General features: G+C 35.5%; 2 protein-coding genes across 2 annotated transcripts; one reads left to right on the forward strand and one right to left on the reverse strand.

Moving 5' to 3' along the window:
- The first annotated feature begins 268 nt into the window (after positions 1–268).
- Positions 269–6,134, forward strand: dync2li1 (dynein, cytoplasmic 2, light intermediate chain 1). Its single transcript, XM_056395206.1, has 13 exons — positions 269–373; positions 478–601; positions 695–729; positions 1,065–1,134; positions 1,435–1,523; positions 1,735–1,933; positions 2,388–2,456; positions 2,699–2,776; positions 2,955–3,034; positions 3,392–3,462; positions 3,610–3,707; positions 3,932–4,024; positions 5,830–6,134. Exons 1-13 carry the CDS (start codon positions 360–362, stop codon positions 5,890–5,892), a joined length of 1,083 nt encoding a protein of 360 aa, XP_056251181.1. The 5' UTR covers positions 269–359; the 3' UTR covers positions 5,893–6,134.
- abcg5 (ATP-binding cassette, sub-family G (WHITE), member 5) lies at positions 5,944–26,483 on the reverse strand. Its single transcript, XM_056395205.1, has 15 exons — positions 26,344–26,483; positions 25,981–26,234; positions 25,528–25,649; positions 24,907–25,043; positions 23,600–23,698; positions 22,666–22,798; positions 21,427–21,566; positions 20,856–20,985; positions 20,492–20,705; positions 20,170–20,375; positions 8,482–8,620; positions 8,210–8,283; positions 7,812–7,923; positions 7,570–7,682; positions 5,944–7,012 (listed from the first exon to the last, which is right to left on the reverse strand). Exons 2-15 carry the CDS (start codon positions 26,148–26,150, stop codon positions 6,828–6,830), a joined length of 1,974 nt encoding a protein of 657 aa, XP_056251180.1. The 5' UTR covers positions 26,151–26,234; positions 26,344–26,483; the 3' UTR covers positions 5,944–6,827.
- Positions 26,484–26,545: the final 62 nt, after the last annotated feature.

Raw genomic sequence — 26,545 nt, forward strand, 5'->3', positions numbered from 1 at the left:
GGGCAAAGACTACATTTTAAGACATGTTTGGCACACAACAGGTAGTGGAACAAATTCAGGGATGCAGGGTAGTTTAGATGGAAATATTTTTATTATCCTATGACACTGGACTGATAAGAATATAAGGACTCAACAATCCAGCAGTAGGTGGCGAAAATGCTCCATATGGTTACAATTTGCCATAAAAACGAAGAAGAAGAAGGTTGGGCTTCTGAATGTAGGCACTTCATTTCCCAGAAAGCCCTTTCACTGATGATTGATTACGACATCAAAACGCGCCGTTACTCTGGCAACGTTTGTGACGGTTTCCTTCGGTTGAACCCGAGTTTGTCAACTTTGTTTGTAAAATATCACGTTTGATGCCAAAAATAAGGTGAGGATTCGTTTGTTTGCCAACGTGCATATTCGTTTAACATTCCCACAGAAAATATGACTTTTTTTTCGAACAACGCAACGTTTTTGTCTTGTGTTTGTCAGCTCAGACACATTATGGGAGCTGGCTGCGGCGGAGGTCCGCAATCGGGAGAGCGGAGGCGGGGAGGAGGACGGAGGAGAGACGGTCAGCGAGAGGACCGTGTTTCTGATGGGGAGCAAGTCTGGGGTGTGTTTAGTGTAATGTTTACCGTCGTGCCAGACGACAGATAGTCGTGCTTTTCTTTGTTATTAGCTCACCTTTGCTTTGCTTTTCTTCCAGGGTAAAACATCCATTCTCCTCAGGTGCCTCGACAGGTGAGTATGTATGTCTTCCAGATAATCAACTCACAACTTAGCAAATACACCGTCATGATAAGAGCAAACCTGCATTTAGTCTGCTATCCATGCAGATTAATATCAACAATATCAAATAATATTAACACAATGAAATATGCCACTTTCAATAATACATAACAATAATACTTTGAGCAGGGAAGTTCAATAATCCTCTTCTTCAAAATGACACCTGAGCCAGTTAAAAAAAGACAGTGATTGGGTTGAAAGCACTGAAGCCTAGTAAGTGGATCTTTTTGGTTAGATTATGTTGCTACACAGTAATGAATTATACTTTTTTTTTTTTTATCTACCAGGGATGAATCATCCAAGTCAACTCTGGCGCTGGAGTACACTTTTGGCAGACGGGCTCGAGGACACAGCACAGTAAGGGGGCCTTTTCAGTTCTGGACACTCTGGAGTCTTAAAAAATTGAATGATGACACACACGATAGTCCTGATAAGTTGTGATTGCCTCAAACCATGTATTTTTCATATAAATTGATAAGAAGGAGTTAATCCTTGTAAAGAGCCACAAATGACTGTAGAGTCATTCATTGCAACCTACAGTTCTCAAGCACATTTTTCACTAAGCTCCCGAGTTCTCAACTGAGAGTTGATGTATTTATTTGAATGTGTGTACAGTTGAACATAATTTAAGCATGGCTTGGTGGTTTCCACTTTCAGCCCAAAGACATAGCCCACCTATGGGAGCTGGGAGGAGGGACCTCTTTGTCAGACCTGGTCCAGATCCCCATCACTCCTGTCAGCATCAGGTAGGCCACTTTTGCACATTCCTGACATTGAATATTTCACTGTTGTGATATTTTCTAATGAAAGGGGGCAGTGTTTGACATGTTCTGAATACGAATATTATTTATGTTTTCTTGTGCTATATTGTGTATGTATTTTTTCAAATCAGTTTGGTTTGAACAGCAGTGTCAGGCCAGTAAAATCAAAGAAAGAGTCCTTCCTTTCTTTTGCAAGGTCTCTCTCTGTCATCCTCATTCTGGACCTGTCTAAACCCAATGCCCTGTGGGGAACCATGGAAAAGCTGCTGCAGGCAGCACAAGCTCAGTTGGAGAAAGTCTCTTCCCAGGCACAGCAAGCAGAGAAGGCGAAAGCTGCAGCCAAACACCAGACGTCTGTCCACTCAGCAGCACGTGTCTTACCTAAAGACTATCCTGTAAGGCCTCAGCTCATTAAACTCAACATAATTTTTATCATGATCTCTGCTCAGTGTGACGCCTCTCCCACCATCTTGGAGGTTATCCTGGTCAATGTCAGCAGGCAGCCGGTTGACACAGTAGGGTGGTCAGCTGATGTCACCTGGGCCTTACAGACTATAAAAGCTGGCCCATGGGCTCACTTTCTCTTCTCCTCCATGCTCTGCTGTCATGACTAACCTTTAGTTGTAAAAAAATGTGTTTGTTTTTACTGTAACCTTTACATGGACTCCCTTCTTGTCACATTCCTCGAACCAGTTTATGACATATGTAAAAGGCAACACATAGTAGTTCACAAAATCTTCAGTAGTAGTAAAGTTTTTTTGTTGATGAAAGGTGATTAATTAATTTTTAGTCTAGTTTAGATATGAGCTGCTACATGTCTCCTGCGTTAACTGTTAACTCCATTACCAGGACAGAGAGCTGATCAGTCCCTTTCCTGTTCCTCTGCTCATCATTGGCAGCAAGTATGACATCTTTCAGGTAAAACAAATGTTTGAATCTAAACATTACCAGTAGAATTGGTCACGTTTCACATCCTTTTAAAATACCTGTAATATACACAATTTAATGCTTTTCCAGGCAGAGACATTGTTAAAAATGTTGGTACATTGTAGTTAGTTACATGGTGTAAATTGTAAATTCAATCACTGAGCTTTTGTCTTTGACCCTGGTAGAATTTGTGTAACACATTTACAGGGAGATTTTTTCCATCTGTGTTGCAGGAATTTGACTCTGACAAGAGGAAAGTGGTTAGTAAAACACTGCGTTTTGTCGCCCATTACTACGCAGCCTCTCTTATTGTAAGTCTGCTTCTACTATACATGCAACTTATTTACATTTAACGTTACTTAAATTAAAACATACTTCAGTGTGCACTTTTTCATCTTTTTTTTTTAAATTTTATTTGTTTTCTGTTGCTGTTCCACTTTACTTTTATTAAATTTGTCTTTCTGTTCCTGCACTTAATCTTTTCATCAGTTCACAAGCATCAAGTCGGAGAGCCTAATGTCAAAAACCAAGAGCTTCTTCTCCCACCTGGCTTTTGGTCTGGACAGAGGGTGAGGAGGATAACACAATACTGTAGTAGTGGATGAGGACTGGGCCTGGCCTTTTTTAGTTTTTTTTTTTTTTTTTTTAAACCTGTAACTTTAGTGTTGTAACTAATACTTATAGATTTCCTAACTGCATTTAACATTTAAATTATATTTTGAATTATATAACATACAACAGGTTTTCTCACACATTTTTGGCCTGTGCTGTGTACTCTCTTGATAAGAGCTTTTCAGGAGACCGCTCCAAATGGAAGAGAAAATAAAATTCCAAACCAAAATAATTTGATGTATAAGTTGATGTACTATTTATTCAATTGTTTGGTTTTAGCTTTATTTTTTTTCTTTTCTTTATGTTGTGATCAGGAAAACTGTGTCCTGTGACTCCACCAAGCCTCTCATCATTCCAGCAGGTTCTGACTCCTTCAGTCAAATAGGTGAGCTCAGCACCATCCAGTGGCAAAGAGCAGTAATGCATTTAAATCTAACTCAAACGCTGTTACCGTGCTGTTTTGAAAGACATACACCTGCCTTGACCAGGATTGAATGGTATGCTGTTTAAAAAAATGCTCCTGTTATTTTAGGTTCTCCTTCTGCTACTGATGTGGACATAACTACGCTACATGCCAAAAACCCCAAGGATCTCTGGAAGAAAGTCTATGAGCGTGTCTTCCCCCAAGAGGTAGTTCACTGGAGGCACCTTTTGTCTTACAGTATTTAAAACTGATTTAGCCTCTAATGTTTAAGACAGTTAACACCCTCATACGGAACAATCACATTCATGTACGCTGCCTGTGTGTATGTGAAATGCAGTATCTCTTCTTAGAAATATGCATGAACATGAACAAGCATTGCCATAAACAATCAATTTTTAATGTATTTCTGTTCATCTGACTGATTTTGCAGAATACCAGCGAGCGGAGGGAACTAAAGGATCCAGCCAAAGACCCACAGTACAGTGAGCCTCAGATTGACGCCATGCGAGCCCAGAAAGACCAGGTGACACATGTTGACAAATCACATTAATACTTTGTATTACTGTGTATCTGCACAGTTGTGAATACTATGACAAAGACATCATCAATTGGTGAATGAGTTAGTGTCATGAGTTGTCAGCATGGTCATGATCAATCAGTGTTCGACAGAAATTCCTGTTCACGCATCTGTGGTGTGACTTTGACCTTTGACCTCCCTGTGTTAAAAAGGATATGAAGAGTAGCATCTATGACAGAGAGCCATATTTTCTAGTTGAATAAGAGGTTAGATTTAATGAGAGCCCAGACAGAGTGACAATTCAGCCATAAACTCCGGAGTAAGAAGCAGCTTTTCCTCTTTGTTGCTATCATTTCTTTTATATTTTGTCACTGCTGCTCTCTCTTATTATTATTATTATTATTATTATTATTATCAACAATGAGCTAATGGACACATGAATTTCCCCTAGGGGATAAATAAAGTATCTCTCTCTATCTATTGGTGTTACAATTAAGGTATAATGACACTTAGCCTCAGACTGCTCAACATTTTTATAATGGTTATTTAGAACATTTTAATTTATAAACAATATGAAGACCTTACTTTACTTACTACAAAGGTGTATTCAGCTGTTGCCCTTCCATTGTCCAAGCAAGGCAGAATTAAATAAGAGTTCACAGATACTTTAGATCTGCTGTTAAACTGTCTCTCTGCACCACACCTGTCTTAAACAGCAGTAATGCTCCAAAGTAACCTTTTGTCGTCCAATATCATATAAATATTATTGCCATAGTTATGATGTCATAAACAGACTTTAATATACCCTGTGGTTATAAACTTAGACTAATAGGCCTCCTGCTCTCTGCCTGCCCAGGTGCCACTCTGGCACTTGAACTGCAGTAACCTGTTCAAGTCACAAATTACTGACTGACTCTCACCTGATGCTAGCCATCTAGCTATTCCATTGGATGATGCATCATATAATTGGTCTGGGCAACCAGTCAGAGAACTAGGGTAAAAGTGAGAGACAATGAAGTTTGTGAAAGCATCTGTTTATGTCAGGAAAGGTTGTAAACTGATATCTTTCATGCAAACTGATCCCAGTCTTCAATGTAATGCAAAGAGATAATATTCTTCTAATGCATCTGTCTGAACTTGTGTAACCTTAGCCCCAGTTTGTGCCCTATAAGCATTATCATTCCATTCGTGTCAAAGAGCTAAGCATCTGTTTTTCTGGAAGATAAATTCCTGCCATGGATTTGAAGCCAGAGGTGAATGTCTCCTTACTTGAGAGGCCAAAACTGCTGCCTCACAAGATTTCAATCAAAATGTATTGATGTATGGTGTTGTACATCACAGCAATTTACCTTACTGTATTATACCAATTATGACTATATCAAAAAATAACTCAGAAGAGAGGAGAGATTCCTGGGTCATCCTTATGCATTTGACCAGATTTTTCATTGAAAGCCAGTAATGATTGTCATACTATCATTTCATAGTTGTTGTTGATACAGTGTCATCTGGGACTCCAGTTCCCCCACGACCCTCAAAAAAGAATAAGCAGTATAGCTAATGCTACGCTAAGATGTTTGCAGTTCCTCATCTGTTTGGTTATACTGAATTGTTCTAAATGGATCACGTGTAGCTGGTGTTATAAACATTATGTTTTAGGTGCCCTTTATCTGCATTTGTATTTGTATGTGCAGGAGAACAAAACCTTGTTAACCATTTTGAGTTTGCAGGCGCCTCTGAATCATAGCATGTGTCTGTGCAATTGCCTGCACTTTCTTTTTAAATCACTCTTTCTCTCTGCACTTGTCTTTCAGGAGTTGGAGCAGTATAAGAGAAATGCAGCTAAATCATGGAAAGGACTGGAGCTGGAGACCTGACAGATAACCAGCTTTATGTTCACGCACATACACCACACATTAACGTACATATACACATTGCATTATTTATTTACTGGTGTGTCATTGCATTTTGTTTTTTTTTCTACTTATTCAATAAATCATACAACTTGTACATCTGTAGTGATGTTTTCTTCAAGCTATTTTTAAACACTACAAAACTACTTGTACAGTGTACTGATGCTAAAATGTGTTCTAGAAAAATAAACAATTTTACATTATTACAGGAGGCATCACTGTCTATTAATAACACATTGCGATCACAGTTTTTAAACAATAAAGGAATACATGCAATACATGAGCAGCATTTAAATGCTTAGAATGTGAATATTCCTCTGGTACTTCATGATAGACAGAAGTTTGTCAGTCAGTTTTTGCATAAACTTTACACAAAAAGCATTAATTTGACAACAGTGCAAATATTATTTGTTCCATTCAGAAACTGTCTGTTTAAATTATACAGAACCACAGAGCCGTAGGTTGAATCTGTTAGTTGCTTGGTTGATTTGTGGTGCTTTTTAGCACTGGAACCACTCGGTGGTTTTGCTGTCATATCAGATGGTTCAAGTCCCAGTCAACACACATTAACCCAGTTGTACTGCACACCTTGCACCCTGCACTGGGATCTTGTTTTGAGAAACAGAAGCTCTTTGTACTGTTACAATTGGTCTGAGCTATGCAACACTTCATGCTTTAAAACCTCATGCTAAGTGCTTACACAGAAATGTAATATTAGAGGAAAGTACAAACACAGATGTACTAGCAGGAGCAGCAGTACTTTAGCATACCTCATCCTCTGTGAATAACGTCATTCTGTAAATCTATGTTCTGAATCTGTTTTGTGTCATCTGAACCAAACTCACTTCAGCTTCCTGTTTCTAAAGAGAAGATTCTCCCACAAATGTGTGTCGGTGGTTTTAATGACGTATAAGCTTGTCTCTGATCTTGAAGCTGATCATCCCCAGCAGCAGGAGCGCAGGGAGGAAGGAGTAGAGGAGAACAAAGTCTAGTGTGTATCGGGACAGAGCGCCAGGATAGCCTTCATCAATGATCTGACTGCCGTGAGTGATCACACAGGCTCCCGGCAAAGATTTGGAAACATCTGCAACAACACAACACACCAGAGAGAAAGAGTTAACAGTTATCTGGTTTCACAGACGCAGCTTCAGTTCTCAAGGCAGCCAATGAGTTTCCTTCAGTCTGTCCTGCCAGGTGTCTTTGAACACTGAACCCATACTTAATAAGTCCATCTTAATTAGTGTAATGATAAAATATAAAATCCATAAATGAAAATTAGTGACTGCTAATAATCTTTAATCTTGCAATACACACACTCAGTTGCCAGTTTATTAGGAACACCTAGCTGAAAGTAATGCAGTGTGATACAACAATCCTGCATTAAATCCTCCTTCATGAAGGATATAATGTTCAGTTTGATAATTTGGAGGATGTAGTTCGGCTGTTGAACTGTTTTGCATTATACAGAGAGGTGGTTCAGTTATTTAGCCTTCACTTGTTGATATAAACGGGTTTACAAATGATGGAAACTCGCCAGCGGCAAAAACAGTGTTAATAGTAGAGCTTGTGCTGGGATACAGTGTGCAAGCTATAAATACAACTTTTCATTCTAAGAGTCTGATTGGTTAAAAAACAACTTACTGCATGTGAAGTCGAGTCCGTGGAACTCGGTGACTATGAGCAGCTCACAGCTGTACTTCTGGAACGTCAGGTAGCTGAGCCACTGGAAGACCAATGGCATGTGCTGGGTGCTTCTGTTGAGAGGAAGAGGAGAGGAAGGTGTGTTACCAGTAGCAATATGCACTACAATACCTGAAAAAGTTGCCTTATCAAAGGTCAAAATCACAACAACAACAACAGGCTTGGCAACATTAGTATCTCACCTTAGGAAGCCAGATCCAACCAAGATCCCAGCAATATTGAGCAGAGCCACACCAGTGTTGACCATGTTAGGGTCTTGGACGACTCCCAATAGCACCACAGTCAGTAACTCACCTGAAGAAAAGAAAAAAACACACTAATAGATGGGAACATGAAACTAAAAGGGTCTCCACTCAAGTCACTGAAATATACAGATGTTTCTAATATTTTAAATATTTGGGGTCTATCCCTGTCAAAGATTGGCAACAAACTAATCCTAGAGATAAACAGACCACTCATGGTACTATTATGTATAATACAGGTAATATTAAACTTGATGAGAAGATTATGTAAATATAATCTTCAGACCTTGTTCATGTCAGTAAAAAATTATATTTTCCCATTTATCGTATCAGCTCACCTATAATATGTGGTACCAGGACTACAGCAGTGAAACACAGGAAGCGCAGGCTGTCAGGGTGCATCCCCACCGTCCTGAGAGAAAAACAAGCAGGACCAAAGAAAATACAAGAGTCAATAGGAGAGTTAATTCTGAGAGAGCTTGAGGGAGCACAATGAATATGTGATCCATTAAATCCTTGAAGGAGGTTGAATGTGCAGCTCTGCATTCCCCAAACAAAAACATATACTGTATGATGCTCCATGCCAAAAACATACACACTTACTACCCACCAGTAAAGGAAGGAGGTGAAGATGAAGACGCCGAGGATGCTGAAGGGCAGGATGTGGAAGATGTAGGCCAAGAAAATTTGCCATTTACTGTACAGACCATCCTGACTCTCCTGATCACTGATGGCTCGCAGCGCCGGGACTGTTGAGAAAAACAGACAGAGGGAAAGAGAGCAGATTATGTGATGTTTTATTTTATTTTTAATTTATTTTTTAATTTATTCATTAGGGTAAATTAGGGTTATAAAGACCAGAGAAAATTACTTCATTACTTCTTCATTATCCCATTCAGGGTTCACAGTTGATGACCACTTCAACTTTAACAGATCATATTCGAAATCTTGATTTTTGAATCATCAAAAGATGCATCACTAAAACGAATAATGTGTATTGCTCTATCTTATCTTTCAAACCACTTTTTATTCAGTCAGCTCAGTGCCCCTGATTCTTGGAACAAACAAGCTGATCTGTATTGTATCCTATCAGTTGTTATCTTTGAGATTCAAGGTCAGAATGATATCCACAATCACTACCTCTGGCTGTTTGGGTGCTTATGGAGAGCTTTTGATTACCTTTTAACTCCAGTGTGACTTCTGCTCAGCCCCGTGTTTTATTACATCTCTTATCATCAGTATCTTTGACAGCCACAGCCCTAAAGCTGAGATTTTACACTCCACTGTTAACTGAGAGATACATTAAAGAGATAGTCAACCCGTATAGCCAATATCCTTCACTGGTTGAAAATATGATTGTCCATATCATCTTTTAACATATAACTTGCATACAGAGCTTATGTTAAAATAGATTCTACTAAGGCCTAATGACACATTGCCTAAATATTCAAAATGCATTTAACCTTCTTTAACCTCAATTTAACCAGGGAACTGTCACTGAGATGAAAACAAAAAACAAAAAAACAACTCAAGTTGCAACTGAGACTTAACAGACCTCTAATTTTGTTAACTCTCCAATAGGAATAACATAAAGCGCCTAACGGTTCACATAGCAATGTTTTATGTTCTCTTAAAGAAAACAGTGTTGGTGGATTATAAGTGTGAGAGTTTGTAGGTATTTGGGGTTACTTTAAGTCACAGCAACTGCTATAAATACCAAACATGAATTTATCTAACCCAGAGAGACACAAATACATGTGCACACAGATAATATGGCTAGTATAGGTGCTGTAGGTCTGTAGGTAAAAGGGCACTTGGGGTCATTGAGCACTAAATAGAGTAAAGGTTATTTTCCCCTAGTAGCAAAATGCGACTCTCCAACAACTGTGTCAAGCCAGTGAAAAGTGGACAGCAAATAACAAAAGGTTATATTTCATCTTTATGCAAGTTCTCCATAAATTAAACCTATTCTGAATAGAAAAAATGTGTTTATACAGACTATTGTCCTAATCAATGATACTAGTTCTATAGTCTAATTTACAACTCATCGCTCAAACTCCAACCTAAGAGGGGCACTAAAAGCTCATGAACTCAATTTTGACTCTTTCACCAAGTGAAGTCCAAGCTAGACTCTACACACTTTTGCTGAAGGAACCAAAAATACTGCAGACAGCAGACCCCTTTCACCTTCTGAGCAAGAGATAAGTGAGTTTAGCCAGTGGCGGTTCTAGCTTGTATGGTGCCCTGGGCGAATACCCCCTTCAGACATGCACACAGAGGAACCATCGAAAGCATCCTGACACACGGAATCACCATCTGGTACAGGATATGCACAGCTGCCGAGCGGAAGTCCCTGCAGTGGTAAACATATATACAGACTGGTGTGTCAAGAAGGCCGCCAACATACTGTCCTACCCCTCCCCTCACCTCTCTGCACTCTTGCCATCTGGAAGGAGGCTTAAGAGCATACATGCAAGATCCACTGGACTGTGCAATAGCTTTTTTCCACAAGCCATCAGAACTATGCACTCTCTCAAAAGGCTGCCCCCTATCACTGCCTCCAACACCAGGGGGTGACATGCACAAAACATGCACCAGCACTTTAAGTGTCCACTTGACTGTTTATTAAGGACACCTGTTTGCATCAGCACATTTTTACATCTTATCTTGAGCTGCTCTTAGAAAAGGTTTTTAATTATGTAACATGTATGTTGTGTCCTGGGTATAATGTGTCTTTTGTTGTTTTTAAATGTGACCTGCAACCTGACTGGAGAATGGTATTTCGCTTCCATGTATGCTGAAATGCAATGTGAGAAATAAATCTGATTCTAATTCTGAAAAATACATTGTTAAGAAAATCATATACAAATGTAAAGACTTTTAATAGGCATGTTGTTTTAATAAAGTGGCATTATACTGTGTATTTTATGTATGGTATGAAGAGTATGTATAAGTGTCATTATAATATAAACTCTTATATGGTAACATCACTCTTGATATGGGGAAATATATGTCAAATATATTTCATTGGTCAGCATATTAAGGCATGAAAAAGTCATAGTATAGTAAGGCGTAAAAAAGTTATTGTATAGTTAGGCATTAAAAAGTCATAGCATAGTAAAGCATACAAACGTCAAAAAACGTCTTAGTATACTAAGGTATAAAAATGTCATAAAACGTCACAGTATAACAAGGCATGAAAATGAAAAAAAAACGTCATTTTATAACAAGGCATAAAAATGACAAAAAAACTTCATTTTATAACAAAGCATAAAAACATTTAAAAAATGTCATAGTGTAGCAAGGCATAAAACGTCATAGTATAGTAAGGCATGAAAATGACAATAACGTCATTTTATAACCAGGCATAAAAACGGCGAAAAATGTCATAGTATAGTAAGGCATTAAACGCCACAGTATAGTAAGGCATAAAAACGACAAAAAATTTCATTTTATAATAAGGCATAAAAACGTCATGAAACGTCATAGTATATAGCATGGCATGAAAACATAAAAAAACGTAATTTTATAACAAGGCATAAAAACGTCAAAAAGCGTCATAGTATATAGTAAGGTATAAAAACGACAAAAAAATGTAATTTTATAACAAAGCATAAAAACATCAAAAAAATGTCATAGTGCAGCAAGGCATAAAACGTCATAGTATAGTAAGGCATAAAAACATAAAAAAATGTCAGTATAGTAAGGCATAAAAACATCAAAAAACGTCATTGTATAGTAAGGCATAAAAACGTCAAAAAACGACATAGTATAGTAAGACGTAAAAACATAAAAAAATGTCATAGTATAGTAAGGCATAAAACATCATAGTTAGTAAGGCATAAAAACATCAAAAAACGTCATTGTATAGTAAGGCATAAAAACGTCAAAAAACGTCATAATATAGTAAGGCATAAAACGTCATAGTATAACAAAGCATGAAAATGACAAAAAACGTCATTTTATAACAAGACATAAAAACATCAAAAAACGTCCTAGTATAGTAAGGCATAAAAACGTCAAAAAACGTCATTTTATAATAAGGCATAAAAATGTCAAAAAACGTCATAGTATAGTAAGGCATAAAACGTCATAGTATAACAAGGCATGAAAATGACAATAATTTCATTTTATAACAAGGCATAAAAACGACAAAAAACGTCATTTTATAACAAGGCATGAAAATGACAATAATGTCATTTTATAACAAGGCATAAAAATGTCAAAAAACGTCATAGTATAGTAAGGCATAAAACGTCATAGTATAACAAGGCATGAAAATGACAAAAAACGTCATTTTATAACAAGACATAAAAACATCAAAAAACGTCCTAGTATAGTAAGGCATAAAACGTCATAGTATAGTAAGGCATAAAAACATCAAAAAACGTCATTTTATAATAAGGCATAAAAATGTCAAAAAAAGTCATAGTATAGTAAGGCATAAAACGTCATAGTATAGTAAGGCATAAAAACATCAAAAAACGTCATTTTATAATAAGGCATAAAAATGTCAAAAAAAGTCATAGTATAGTAAGGCATAAAACGTCATAGTATAGTAAGGCATAAAAACGTCAAAAAATGTAATTTGATAATAAGGCATAAAAATGTCAAAAAACCTCATAATATAGTAAGCCATAAAACGTCATAGTATAACAAGGCATGAAAATGACAAAAACCGTCATTTTATAACAAGACATAAAAACATCAAAAAACGTCATAGTACAGTAAGGCATAAAACGTCAAAAAATGTCATTTTATAATAAGGCATAAAAATGTCAAAAAACGTCATAGTATAGTAAGGCATAAAACGTCATAGTATAGTAAGGCATAAAAACGTCAAAAAATGTAATTTGATAATAAGGCATAAAAATGTCAAAAAACGTCATAATATAGTAAGCCATAAAACGTCATAGTATAACAAGGCATGAAAATGACAAAAACCGTCATTTTATAACAAGACATAAAAACATCAAAAAACGTCCTAGTATAGTAAGGCATAAAATGTCATAGTATAGTAAGGCATAAAAACGTCAAAAAACGTCATTTTATAATAAGGCATAAAAATGTCAAAAAACGTCATAGTATATTAAGGCATAAAATGTCATTTTATAATAAGGCATAAAAATTTCAAAAAACGTCATAATATAGTAAGGCATAAAACGTCATTTTATAACAAGGCATGAAAATGACAAAAAATTTCATTTTATAATAAGGCATAAAAACGTCAAAAAACGTAATTTTATAATAAGGCATAAAAATGTCAAAAAACGTCATAGTATAGTAAGGCATAAAACGTCATAGTATAGTAAGGCATAAAACGTCAAAAAACGTAATTTGATAATAAGGCATAAAAATGTCAAAAAACGTCATAGTATAGTAAGGCATAAAACGTCATAGTATAGTAAGGCATAAAACGTCAAAAAACGTAATTTTATAATAAGGCATAAAAATGTCAAAAAACGTCATAGTATAGTAAGGCATAAAATGTCATTTTATAATAAGGCATAAAAATGTCAAAAAACGTAATTTTATAATAAGGCATAAAAATGTCAAAAAACGTCATAGTATAGTAAGGCATAAAATGTCATAGTATAGTAAGGCATAAAACGTCAAAAAACGTAATTTGATAATAAGGCATAAAAATGTCAAAAAACGTCATAGTATAGTAAGGCATAAAATGTCATTTTATAATAAGGCATAAAAATGTCAAAAAACGTCATAATATAGTAAGCCATAAAACGTCATAGTATAGTAAGGCATAAAATGTCATTTTATAATAAGGCATAAAAATGTCAAAAAACGTAATTTTATAATAAGGCATAAAAATGTCAAAAAACGTCATAGTATAGTAAGGCATAAAACGTCATAGTATAGTAAGGCATAAAACGTCAAAAAATGTCATTTTATAATAAGGCATAAAAATGTCAAAAAACGTCATAATATAGTAAGCCATAAAACGTCATAGTATAACAAGGCATGAAAATGACAAAAAATTTCATTTTATAATAAGGCATAAAAATGTCAAAAAACGTCATAGTATAGTAAGGCATAAAAACGTCAAAAAACGTAATTTTATAATAAGGCATAAAAATGTCAAAAAACGTCATAGTATAGTAAGGCATAAAACGTCATAGTATAGTAAGGCATAAAACGTCAAAAAACGTAATTTGATATTAAGGCATAAAAATGTCAAAAAACGTCATAGTATAGTAAGGCATAAAATGTCATTTTATAATAAGGCATAAAAATGTCAAAAAACGTCATAATATAGTAAGGCATAAAACGTCATTTTATAACAAGGCATGAAAATGACAAAAACGTCATTTTATAACAAGACATCAAAACATCAAAAAACGTCATAGTATAGTAAGGCATAAAATGTCATTTTATAATAAGGCATAAAAATGTCAAAAAACGTCATAATATAGTAAGCCATAAAACGTCATAGTATAGTAAGGCATAAAAACGTCAAAAAACGTCATTTTATAATAAGGCATAAAAATTTCAAAAAACGTCATAGTATAGTAAGGCATAAAACGTCATAGTATAGTAAGGCATAAAAACGTCAAAAAACGTCATTTTATAATAAGGCATAAAAATTTCAAAAAACGTCATAGTATAGTAAGGCATAAAAACTTCAAAAAATTTCATTTTTTAATAAGGCATAAAAATGTCAAAAAACGTCATAGTATAGTAAGGCATAAAAACATCAAAAAACGTCATTTTATAATAAGGCATAAAAATGTCAAAAAAAGTCATAGTATAGTAAGGCATAAAACGTCATAGTATAGTAAGGCATAAAACGTCAAAAAATGTAATTTGATAATAAGGCATAAAAACATCAAAAAACGTCCTAGTATAGTAAGGCATAAAATGTCATAGTATAACAAGACATAAAAACATCAAAAAACGTCATAGTATAGTAAGGCATAAAACGTCAAAAAATGTCATTTGATAATAAGGCATAAAAATGTCAAAAAACGTCATAGTATAGTAAGGCATAAAACGTCATAGTATAGTAAGGCATAAAATGACAAAAAACGTCATTTTATAACAAGACATCAAAACATCAAAAAACGTCCTAGTATAGTAAGGCATAAAAACGTCAAAAAACGTAATTTTATAATAAGGCATAAAAATGTCAAAAAACATCATAGTATATTAAGGCATAAAACGTCATAGTATAACAGGGCATGAAAATGACAATAATTTCATTTTATAACAAGGCATAAAAACGACAAAAAATGTCATAGTATAGTAAGACATAAAAACATCAAAAAACATCATAGTATAGTAAGGCATAAAAACGTAAAAAAACGTCATAGTATAGTAAGGCATAAAAACGTTAAAAAACGTCATAGTATAGTAAGGCATAAAACGTCATAGTATAGTAAGGCATAAAACGTCATAGTATAGTAAGGCATAAAATGTCATTTTATAATAAGGCATAAAAATGTCAAAAAACGTCATAATATAGTAAGCCATAAAACGTCATAGTATAACAAGGCATGAAAATAACAAAAACCGTCATTTTATAACAAGACATAAAAACATCAAAAAACGTCCTAGTATAGTAAGGCATAAAATGTCATAGTATAGTAAGGCATAAAAACGTCAAAAAACGTCATTTTATAATAAGGCATAAAAATTTCAAAAAACGTCATAGTATAGTAAGGCATAAAACGTCATAGTATAGTAAGGCATAAAAACGTCAAAAAACGTCATTTTATAATAAGGCATAAAAATTTCAAAAAACGTCATAGTATAGTAAGGCATAAAAACTTCAAAAAATTTCATTTTTTAATAAGGCATAAAAATGTCAAAAAACGTCATAGTATAGTAAGGCATAAAAACGTCAAAAAACGTAATTTTATAATAAGGCATAAAAATGTCAAAAAACGTCATAGTATAGTAAGGCATAAAACGTCATAGTATAGTAAGGCATAAAACGTCAAAAAATGTAATTTGATAATAAGGCATAAAAACATCAAAAAACGTCCGAGTATAGTAAGGCATAAAATGTCATAGTATAACAAGACATAAAAACATCAAAAAACGTCATAGTATAGTAAGGCATAAAACGTCAAAAAATGTCATTTGATAATAAGGCATAAAAATGTCAAAAAACGTCATAGTATAGTAAGGCATAAAACGTCATAGTATAGTAAGGCATAAAAATGTCAAAAAACGTCATTTTATAACAAGACATCAAAACATCAAAAAACGTCCTAGTATAGTAAGGCATAAAACGTCAAAAAACGTAATTTTATAATAAGGCATAAAAATGTCAAAAAACATCATAGTATATTAAGGCATAAAACGTCATAGTATAACAGGGCATGAAAATGACAATAATTTCATTTTATAACAAGGCATAAAAACGACAAAAAATGTCATAGTATAGTAAGACATAAAAACATCAAAAAACATCATAGTATAGTAAGGCATAAAAACGTAAAAAAACGTCATAGTATAGTAAGGCATAAAAACGTTAAAAAACGTCATAGTATAGTAAGGCATAAAACGTCATAGTATAGTAAGGCATAAAAACTTCAAAAAATTTCATTTTATAATAAGACATAAAAACATCAAAAAACGTCCTAGTATAGTAAGGCATAAAATGTCATAGTATAGTAAGGCATAAAAACGTCAAAAAACGTCATTTTATAATAAGGCATAAAAATTTCAAAAAACGTCATAGTATATTAAGGCATAAAACGTCATAGTATAACAAAGCATGAAAATGTCAAAAACCGTCCTAGTATAGTAAGGCATAAAAACGTCAAAAAACGTCATTTTATAATAAGGCATAAAAATGTCAAAAAACGTCATAGTATAGTAAGGCATAAAATGTCATTTTATAATAAGGCATAAAAATGTCAAAAAACGTAATTTTATAATAAGGCATAAAAATGTCAAAAAACGTCATAGTATAGTAAGGCATAAAATGTCATAGTATAGTAAGGCATAAAACGTCAAAAAACGTAATTTGATAATAAGGCATAAAAATGTCAAAAAACGTCCTAGTATAGTAAGGCATAAAACGTCATAGTATAGTAAGGCATAAAACGTCAAAAAACGTAATTTTATAATAAGGCATAAAAATGTCAAAAAACGTCATAGTATAGTAAGGCATAAAATGTCATTTTATAATAAGGCATAAAAATGTCAAAAAACGTCATAATATAGTAAGCCATAAAACGTCATAGTATAACAAGGCATGAAAATGACAAAAAATTTCATTTTATAATAAGGCATAAAAATGTCAAAAAACGTCATAGTATAGTAAGGCATAAAAACGTCAAAAAATGTAATTTGATAATAAGGCATAAAAATGTCAAAAAACGTCATAGTATAGTAAGGCATAAAACGTCATAGTATAGTAAGGCATAAAACGTCAAAAAACGTAATTTGATATTAAGGCATAAAAATGTCAAAAAACGTCATAGTATAGTAAGGCATAAAATGTCATTTTATAATAAGGCATAAAAATGTCAAAAAACGTCATAATATAGTAAGGCATAAAACGTCATTTTATAACAAGGCATGAAAATGACAAAAACGTCATTTTATAACAAGACATCAAAACATCAAAAAACGTCATAGTATAGTAAGGCATGAAAATAACAAAAACCGTCATTTTATAACAAGACATAAAAACATCAAAAAACGTCCTAGTATAGTAAGGCATAAAATGTCATAGTATAGTAAGGCATAAAAACGTCAAAAAACGTCATTTTATAATAAGGCATAAAAATGTCAAAAAACGTCATAATATAGTAAGCCATAAAACGTCATAGTATAACAAGGCATGAAAATAACAAAAACCGTCATTTTATAACAAGACATAAAAACATCAAAAAACGTCCTAGTATAGTAAGGCATAAAATGTCATAGTATAGTAAGGCATAAAAACGTCAAAAAACGTCATTTTATAATAAGGCATAAAAATTTCAAAAAACGTCATAGTATAGTAAGGCATAAAACGTCATAGTATAGTAAGGCATAAAAACGTCAAAAAACGTCATTTTATAATAAGGCATAAAAATTTCAAAAAACGTCATAGTATAGTAAGGCATAAAAACTTCAAAAAATTTCATTTTTCAATAAGGCATAAAAATGTCAAAAAACGTCATAGTATAGTAAGGCATAAAAACATCAAAAAACGTCATATATAGTAAGCCATAAAACGTCATTTTATAATAAGGCATAAAAATGTCAAAAAACGTCATAGTATAGTAAGGCATAAAACGTCATAGTATAGTAAGGCATAAAACGTCAAAAAACGTAATTTGATATTAAGGCATAAAAATGTCAAAAAACGTCATAGTATAGTAAGGCATAAAACGTCAAAAAATGTCATTTTATAATAAGGCATAAAAATGTCAAAAAACGTCATAATATAGTAAGGCATAAAACGTCATTTTATAACAAGGCATGAAAATGACAAAAAACGTCATTTTATAACAAGACATCAAAACATCAAAAAACGTCATAGTATAGTAAGGCATGAAAATAACAAAAACCGTCATTTTATAACAAGACATAAAAACATCAAAAAACGTCCTAGTATAGTAAGGCATAAAATGTCATAGTATAGTAAGGCATAAAAACGTCAAAAAACGTCATTTTATAATAAGGCATAAAAATTTCAAAAAACGTCATAGTATAGTAAGGCATAAAAACATCAAAAAACGTCATAGTATAGTAAGGCATAAAACGTCAAAAAACGTCATTTTATAATAAGGCATAAAAATTTCAAAAAACGTCATAGTATAGTAAGGCATAAAAACTTCAAAAAATTTCATTTTTTAATAAGGCATAAAAATGTCAAAAAACGTCATAGTATAGTAAGGCATAAAAACGTCAAAAAACGTAATTTTATAATAAGGCATAAAAATGTCAAAAAACGTCATAGTATAGTAAGGCATAAAACGTCATAGTATAGTAAGGCATAAAACGTCAAAAAATGTAATTTGATAATAAGGCATAAAAATGTCAAAAAACGTCATAGTATAGTAAGGCATAAAACGTCATAGTATAGTAAGGCATAAAATGACAAAAAACGTCATTTTATAACAAGACATCAAAACATCAAAAAACGTCCTAGTATAGTAAGGCATAAAAACGTCAAAAAACGTAATTTTATAATAAGGCATAAAAATGTCAAAAAACGTCATAGTATATTAAGGCATAAAACGTCATAGTATAACAGGGCATGAAAATGACAATAATTTCATTTTATAACAAGGCATAAAAACGGCGAAAAATGTCATAGTATAGTAAGACATAAAACGTCATAGTATAGTAAGGCATAAAAACTTCAAAAAATTTCATTTTATAATAAGGCAGAAAAATGTCAAAAAAACGTCATAGTATAGTAAGGCATAAAAACGTCAAAAAACGTCATTTTATAATAAGGCATAAAAATGTCAAAAAACGTCATAGTATAGTAAGGCATAAAACGTCAAAAAATGTCATTTTATAATAAGGCATAAAAATGTCAAAAAACGTGATAGTATATTAAGGCATAAAACGTCATAGTATAACAAAGCATAAAAATGACAAAAAAACATAATTTTATAACAAGGCATAAAAACGACAAAAAACGTCATTTTATAACAAAGCATATAAACATTAAAAAATGTCATAGTGTAGCAAGGCATAAATCATCATAGTATAATAAGGCATAAAAACATCAAAAAAACGTTATAGTATAGTAAGAAATAAAAAAGTCAAAAAACGTCCAAAAACGTCACAGACGTCACAGACGTCAATTCTGTTTTCCCAAAATAATGGTAGGAATATGTCCATACCGTCCATATGCAAACCTACGCCCTTGTGTCATTGAAGTGATGTACAAATGAGCAATAAAAAATCAATTGCACGTCAAAAACTATAACTATTTGTTTTTGCGACATCCTGGCGCCCCCTGACAGGATGCCCATGTCACTTATATCTAAATACGCCAAGTTTAGGCCGTTGATATAAAGGCCTTTCAAATATCCTGTTTAACAAAGATAATGCATCACTTTTATAAAGGTGAAGGTTTAGTAAGGTTCACAATTTTCCCAAAGACATCATATCCACCTTGTGTAGATATTTATTGGGTGATGTTATCAGACACATGCTGTTTGATGGACCGTAATGTTACCCACACATTATGTAACTACTGAAATAAGGTAAATCACTGCACAGTTAAAACGTTACTTTGTCTTTTGCCTATGATATTTCAGCATTAAGATTAATGCCCCAACTATGCCCCATGTAGAAGTTTGGTGTTGGTGGAACTCACAGAGAGCTACAGCGTTCAGCATGCCGGTGTAGGGCGAAGCACCAATGCACTGATAGATGATGCCAATGCGGTCCTGCACAGCACCCTTGGAGACATCAATGTCTAAACGCATGACGAAGAAGGCCACAAAGAGACCGTAGATCAGGTTCTGGGACAGACGCATCAGAACACCCATCCTATCTCTGGACAGGTTTCTTGCAGTCCGCCTGCAACACACAGAAGAAATTAATCTAATATTTTATGTTGTTTAAGTTAAAGTTCATATCATTTTTTTTTTTTATACAGACTTTGTCTTCTCAGAGGAAACTTGCTCAGCACTGACCTGAGCAGAACCTCAAGTTTGGCTGCACCGTTGGGTGACTCTTTGCTCTTGAAGGGGATGGCTGGCTTCTCTTCCCGCTGCAGACTCTGCTCTATATTTCCGAGCATGCTCCGGTAGATGTCAGACCTCTGGTAGGATGAAGTGATCTCATGCATGCGACTGAATGTGGCTGCCTCCCTCTCGCTGTTGCGTGTGTCCACTGAGGTGAAGTCAACTGTGTAACATCAAAGTAGTTTGAATATTTTAATGAACATCATACACAGGCTTAATTACTGTATATTAGATACTGTGTAGATCTACTGCACATATTCTTTATTTGTGGGGAGCTGTGTGATAACTAGTCCAGGGCAATAGCATACAGTACCATAGATGTCAAAGGGGTTGCAGTACTCTGGACACTCATATCCACATTGACTGAAGAAGCCCACCATCTCTTCTGGCTGTCCACAGAACACCAGCTCTCCACGGCTCATTATAGCTATCCTGCTGAACACCTGTACACACACATAGTCACACACACAACAACAAATAGTTTAACATCATCAGCAAACATCTCACAGTCTTCTGTCTTGTAAGGAAATTGCAAGCTTTTTAATGTTAAAGGATCGGTTTGCATTTTTTCAAGTTTTTCAAGTGTGAAAACAGCACTTGCATGCCCGTACATTGAAATTGTTTTTGATTGCTGTAGTTGTTTCTCCTGTGCACAACAACCAAGAACAGACGTCTCCCTAATGAAATTGTATTGTAAAAGATGGAAGACAAAATCCAGAGTGAAAATGACTTACGAGGCTTCAACAGTCTGACTCAGACTAATAAAGTGGACAAATAAAGTCACTATTATTTATACATCTGGGCATGTGTGTATTTTTTCAAGATAGAAAGGGAAGTTTCAGTCAAGTAGTCACTCTTTCTCCAGATCATCTTGGAAAACCCACCCTGAAGAGCTCGGATCGTGGTTGGTGGATGGTTACTATGACGATACGGTTCCTCCGGGCCAGCTCTGCCAGCAGCACGACAATCTGATTGGCGGTCATACTGTCCAGGCCTGTGGTCGGCTCATCCAATAAGATCACCCCTGCAACGACATCAGCCCGATGACGTCATCGCCCTTGTGCAGGTTTGTCGCACATTGAAAAATTGAGAACAAGAGAAAGGCCGGACAATAACTTTTTTTCTTCTTTGTAAGTTGGAAAACTTTTAAATGTACTTTTTATTAAGTGGCACATGTGGGACTCTCAGCGGGGCCAACTTAACTTATGAAGATAAGTCAGTTCTTTTTTTTTAAGTTAATTACTCTAATTAGGACAATTAAAAGATTGCCTCTTTGCATTATGAAAGCAGAGTGGAATTAGCAGATGCTTTAATTGTGAGATTAATTCATTTCCTGGTTGATTGGAGAGGCAGCGAATGGGAACTCCTCATTACTCTGTGTGTGACTCTGTGTGTGTGTACGTGTGTGTCCATGGCTATTCTATAATCCTGAATGAGGACTGAGACCCTTCATCCTCCCTGGAGGACTGTAGACCTGATAAACTACACCTGGGATGAGCGCACACACACACACACACACACACACACACACACACACACAGAGGTGAGTCTCTGCTCATTCCCTTCGTGGTGTGATAACCCAGTCTTTCATTACTCTTCTCCATCTCTCTCTCCGTCCCCTTCTCTGTCCTTTTCTTATTCCTCTTTTACTTAGATCATTTGCTTTTCACTGTGGACTTGTAAAACAGTTCAGGGAGAGACAGGTCGTGAGGTGAACTTTCTTCTATTCTCAGGATGGCACAATCCTGCTCTGGTCCTGTTGCTTCCAAGAATATATGTATGAAATATCATTTGTTATATGCATAATTTACTAAACTTGTGTGCTAAACATTATCTTTCTGATATTGTGCTCAAGCCCATTTTGTATAATACTTACCCCACGTGTCTCAAAGCTTCTCAAATCCGCTCTAATGCCTCAGTTTATCGACTTTATATCTCCTCATTCAAGTTCTGCAAAGGCTTAAGAATTTAAGGAATAAGGGCTTTTACCTCACTTCACCTCATCATCATGATTTGCAGCGATAGCACATTTTGGAGGTTCTGATGTTGCTGATACGCAGATAAAATTCCTGTAATTCTCCTCAGGCACATCCCAGCTGCTGACGTAAACTCAGCATACTCACTCGGGTCCTGAAGAAGCTGGCTGGCGATGGAGACCCTTCTCCTCTCACCCCCAGAGATCCCTGGGAAAACACGACCTCCAATAACACTGTGGGCCACATGACTAAGGCTCAACTCGGCCATCACCGCCGACACCTGCAAGGAGCCAGAGGTCAAGGGTCAGGTGACTATTACTAACAAATTAGCTGACAAGGGCCTGCTAGTACGTATTATTATTAGAATGAATACTTTCTCCTTCTAGCTATTCATATAAATATTTCTGATATTTGGTCTTCTGTCAAGTCATCAGTTTAAAACATGATTATGCAATATCTACATAAAGGGATATAAAGTAATACATTTTTATACATTATTGAGTTTGAAAATAAGATGGACATATGTAAACCGACTAAAACTGACTGTCAAGTTTCTTGAAAGCTGCTTTGACATTAGAATCATCATGTGATAAACATATCAGCTGCATATGCTAAGTAGCTGTAACAGAGCACTGATGAAGCAAAGAACCCTTTTTTTTAACATGTAGATACACGTGTGCTTAAGACACAGGGATTACAAGGAATGTCCAACTCATTTAACCTTTGAAATAATGTTTAAATCTCACATATTCTTTGTCATCCTAATGCCAGACATAACTTTCCTAGAACTATGTGGGACTAAACTATATTTGGCTTACATACTCTTGTGAAATTCACAGCAGAATATCACAATGCTCTAGAGCGAGAACAAAAACTTGTTATATATCTTCTAAATTTAGGTTGGGCATAACCATTAGCATTGATGTTGCTGAAAACCTTGCTTTCATTGATATAAAGAGATACACATTCTGTTTCCTCTCTGGTTCTGGCCTTTTGTCTTTTCCCCAGACAGACCAAATGTCAAGTTTAGCTAAAGAAAAGTAAGATAGGGGACAGAGCAGACGATGCTCTCAAGAGTCACCTTTTTCTGGATGGCTTTAGCCGAATGTTTCCGCAGGGCCAGCTGGGCTGTGTACGTCAGAGTCTCCTCCACTGTCAGATAACTCAACAAGTTATCACTCTGAAAACGACAGAGAGAGGGAAAAGAGGGTAATGATGAAAAGAAACAACATGAAACACAAAGGGGATGCAGACCAATATCTCATAGATTTTGGAGGCCTTGTAGTAGAATCTTCCTCCATTTTTACATAGAGATTTACAGAGATTTGTCTGAAGACTATTTGTCTACATCCTTAGAATTAGAAAAGTGTTGATTTCAGAATTTATCACACACATCTTTGCACATCCCTGCAAACCAGGGTATATCCATGTTGGACACATACAGTAGTATACTATATACTTGTATGTTCACATATGCGTGTGCAAGCCAACTGTAATCTACCTTTGCCACAGACATGTGCACACACTCACACACAAACGCACACACACACATTACTTGAACCTCATGAACCTGCTGCCTGCCTCAATTAACACGTGGCACCTCCCAGTCCCACTTCTCCTCAGTCTCTCATCTGAATGACTTTAATATCAGGAGCTCATATCACCTCCTCATCTTCAGCTTAGCAGCGGGAGTTAATGACGAGGCTTAGAGAGCAGGGGGGGGCTGCTATCAGCGAGAAGAGAGAGATGATTTGAAAGGAAGCAAGGCCAGTTTTAAGCCAGTGTTTTTAATTCAGGCTTTGGATACACTTGAGCACCTCTCATTGAGAGATTAAGTATATGAGGAGGCTATCAAGGGTCTTAAGTTAATTTCATACAGAGGCCGGGGCAGCCTTTCAGGAGTTTTTGAAAAATGGTGTGTGTTCATTTAATTTTTTTTTTTACTGGTGGTTAGTAACTCAGGCAACTTAAATACATACAAACCGTCTGCATGTGGCCGCTCACATGTGATACTGTAGGGCAAAGTTTAACCTGATGTCAGTGTGTGATGAGAACTAGGGTAAAGTGAAATGTGCATGTGATTACGTGCTGATAGTTTTCAAAACTCTTTTCAGTCTCTTTATTAATGTGTTGGCAATATTTCATTTAACACTACAGCTTTAGTGTACAAGTATAGATAATGAGATGCAGCAGTTTGGAAGAGGTATCTCACAACATCTTGTTCCAGGTACATGATTAGAAAAAAAACACAGTAGCCTGTTTTATTTTCAGTTGTATGTCTTGTTGGGGTAGTTCTTAAGGCTTAAGTTTGAAACATCAAGAACAAACAAGTTTGATTTTTGAGATGAAAAATAACTGCTGTTTTGCACTGTGCTGTATGTGTGTTACCTGCAGCACATAGGAGAAGCAGTCCTGATACTCTTCTCTCTTAAGTTTCCTGCCATTGATGAAGACCTCCCCCAACAGTGTCCCACGGTTTCCAATCCTCCCTGAGATGGCATCCAGTAACGTTGTCTTTCCTGAGCCTTTACAATGCAAAAACACACACACACACACACACACACACACACACACACACACACACAGATAAATTCATTTGTAAAGACCAGGTACATCTGGTCATAGATTTAAGAGCATTTTAAATATTTAGGGGTTTTATTTTAGATTGGCCAACAGAAGGATTATCCGAACACATTCTTCACTCTTTCTTTTATGGTTCTGTCCATTTTATTTTTGAAGAAAGAGTGTTGCCTCATTATTATTAATAGCTTTCTCTGTGATCACACTGGCCTTGAACTGGGCTCCTGAACAACAAGGGACCACTTTCAAACTCAGAAATACATAAATCATATCTTGCATTGAGTGTCTAATACCGAAACCAATCAGAACCATCTCGGAGCCATTTCCATTAGAAAATGCTCTTTATTGCAAATATCAGATTTATTTTAACTACTTCATTTTTTGTCCAGTTTAAACACTTTTGCCCTTTGGACTGAGCTGAGTACAAACCTGAATTGCCAAGTATGCCCATGATCTGCCCACTGTCTACGTGGAAGGAGACATCATTGAGGATCTGACGAGTCCATCGCTTCCTGTAAGAGGGTAAGTCCCACCATGGACCCACACGCTCACTGCAACACACAGACACACAGACACACACACATGGGCAGCATTTTTATCATTCTCAGAACAGAATCAATCCCCACTGTGAAACTGGTCGTCATTTGTTTTAGAAATATACATATATATGTACACACACACACACACACACACACACACAGTATCAACAATCAACAAGATGTTTCATTACACTACAGACGGTAGACAAACAGTTGAAGTGTCCATGTAGTACATGCTATTTCATTAGCAATGAGAGTCAGACCACCTAATTAAAGATAATTTGACCCAAACTTTTGATTGATAAACTAGTTGATTCTCAGATTCTGTTTCTGCAGCATTTACCTGACTGTGTAGGAGATTTTGCTGACACTGAGACAACAGGAGGGCTGTGATCGCTCGTCTCGGCCGTCCTTCCATATATCCCTCTTCACCTCTGACACAAACTTAAAGGACTCTCTAACTTTGGTCCCGTTCTCTGGCTCCGCTGCCTCCATTGAATAAAATCTGTTCATGTCTCTGGCCAGTCTACTGCTTCAAACGACACGTCTATCAAGTCCGTCTCAGAGCAGTTTGTTCATATCTCTGCACCCATTCCCCTGCACAGAGCAGCAGTGTGAGTCCCTCAGGAACCATAAACACACAGTGAATGTTGCGTTATCTTAGAGAACTTTGATCTGGAGTTGTATAAAGAAGAAAAAAACACACATGCCGAGTAGATTGACTGGCCGTCAGTCCCACCTCAGTCCTCAAATCGTGCGCTGCTACCAGAACAGCTATGACGGAGCAGATGAAGAACTGACATGGCATGAACTTGGACGCCTTGAGAGAAAAGGCTTGTGAGCTGGACTGGAGTCAAACTACAGAGCAGGGGGAAGAAACAGTGAACAACAGAGCAACAACGGCACAT

This window comes from Seriola aureovittata, chromosome 14, assembly GCF_021018895.1.
Source record: "Seriola aureovittata isolate HTS-2021-v1 ecotype China chromosome 14, ASM2101889v1, whole genome shotgun sequence".
NCBI classification, from domain to species: Eukaryota; Metazoa; Chordata; class Actinopteri; order Carangiformes; family Carangidae; genus Seriola; species Seriola aureovittata.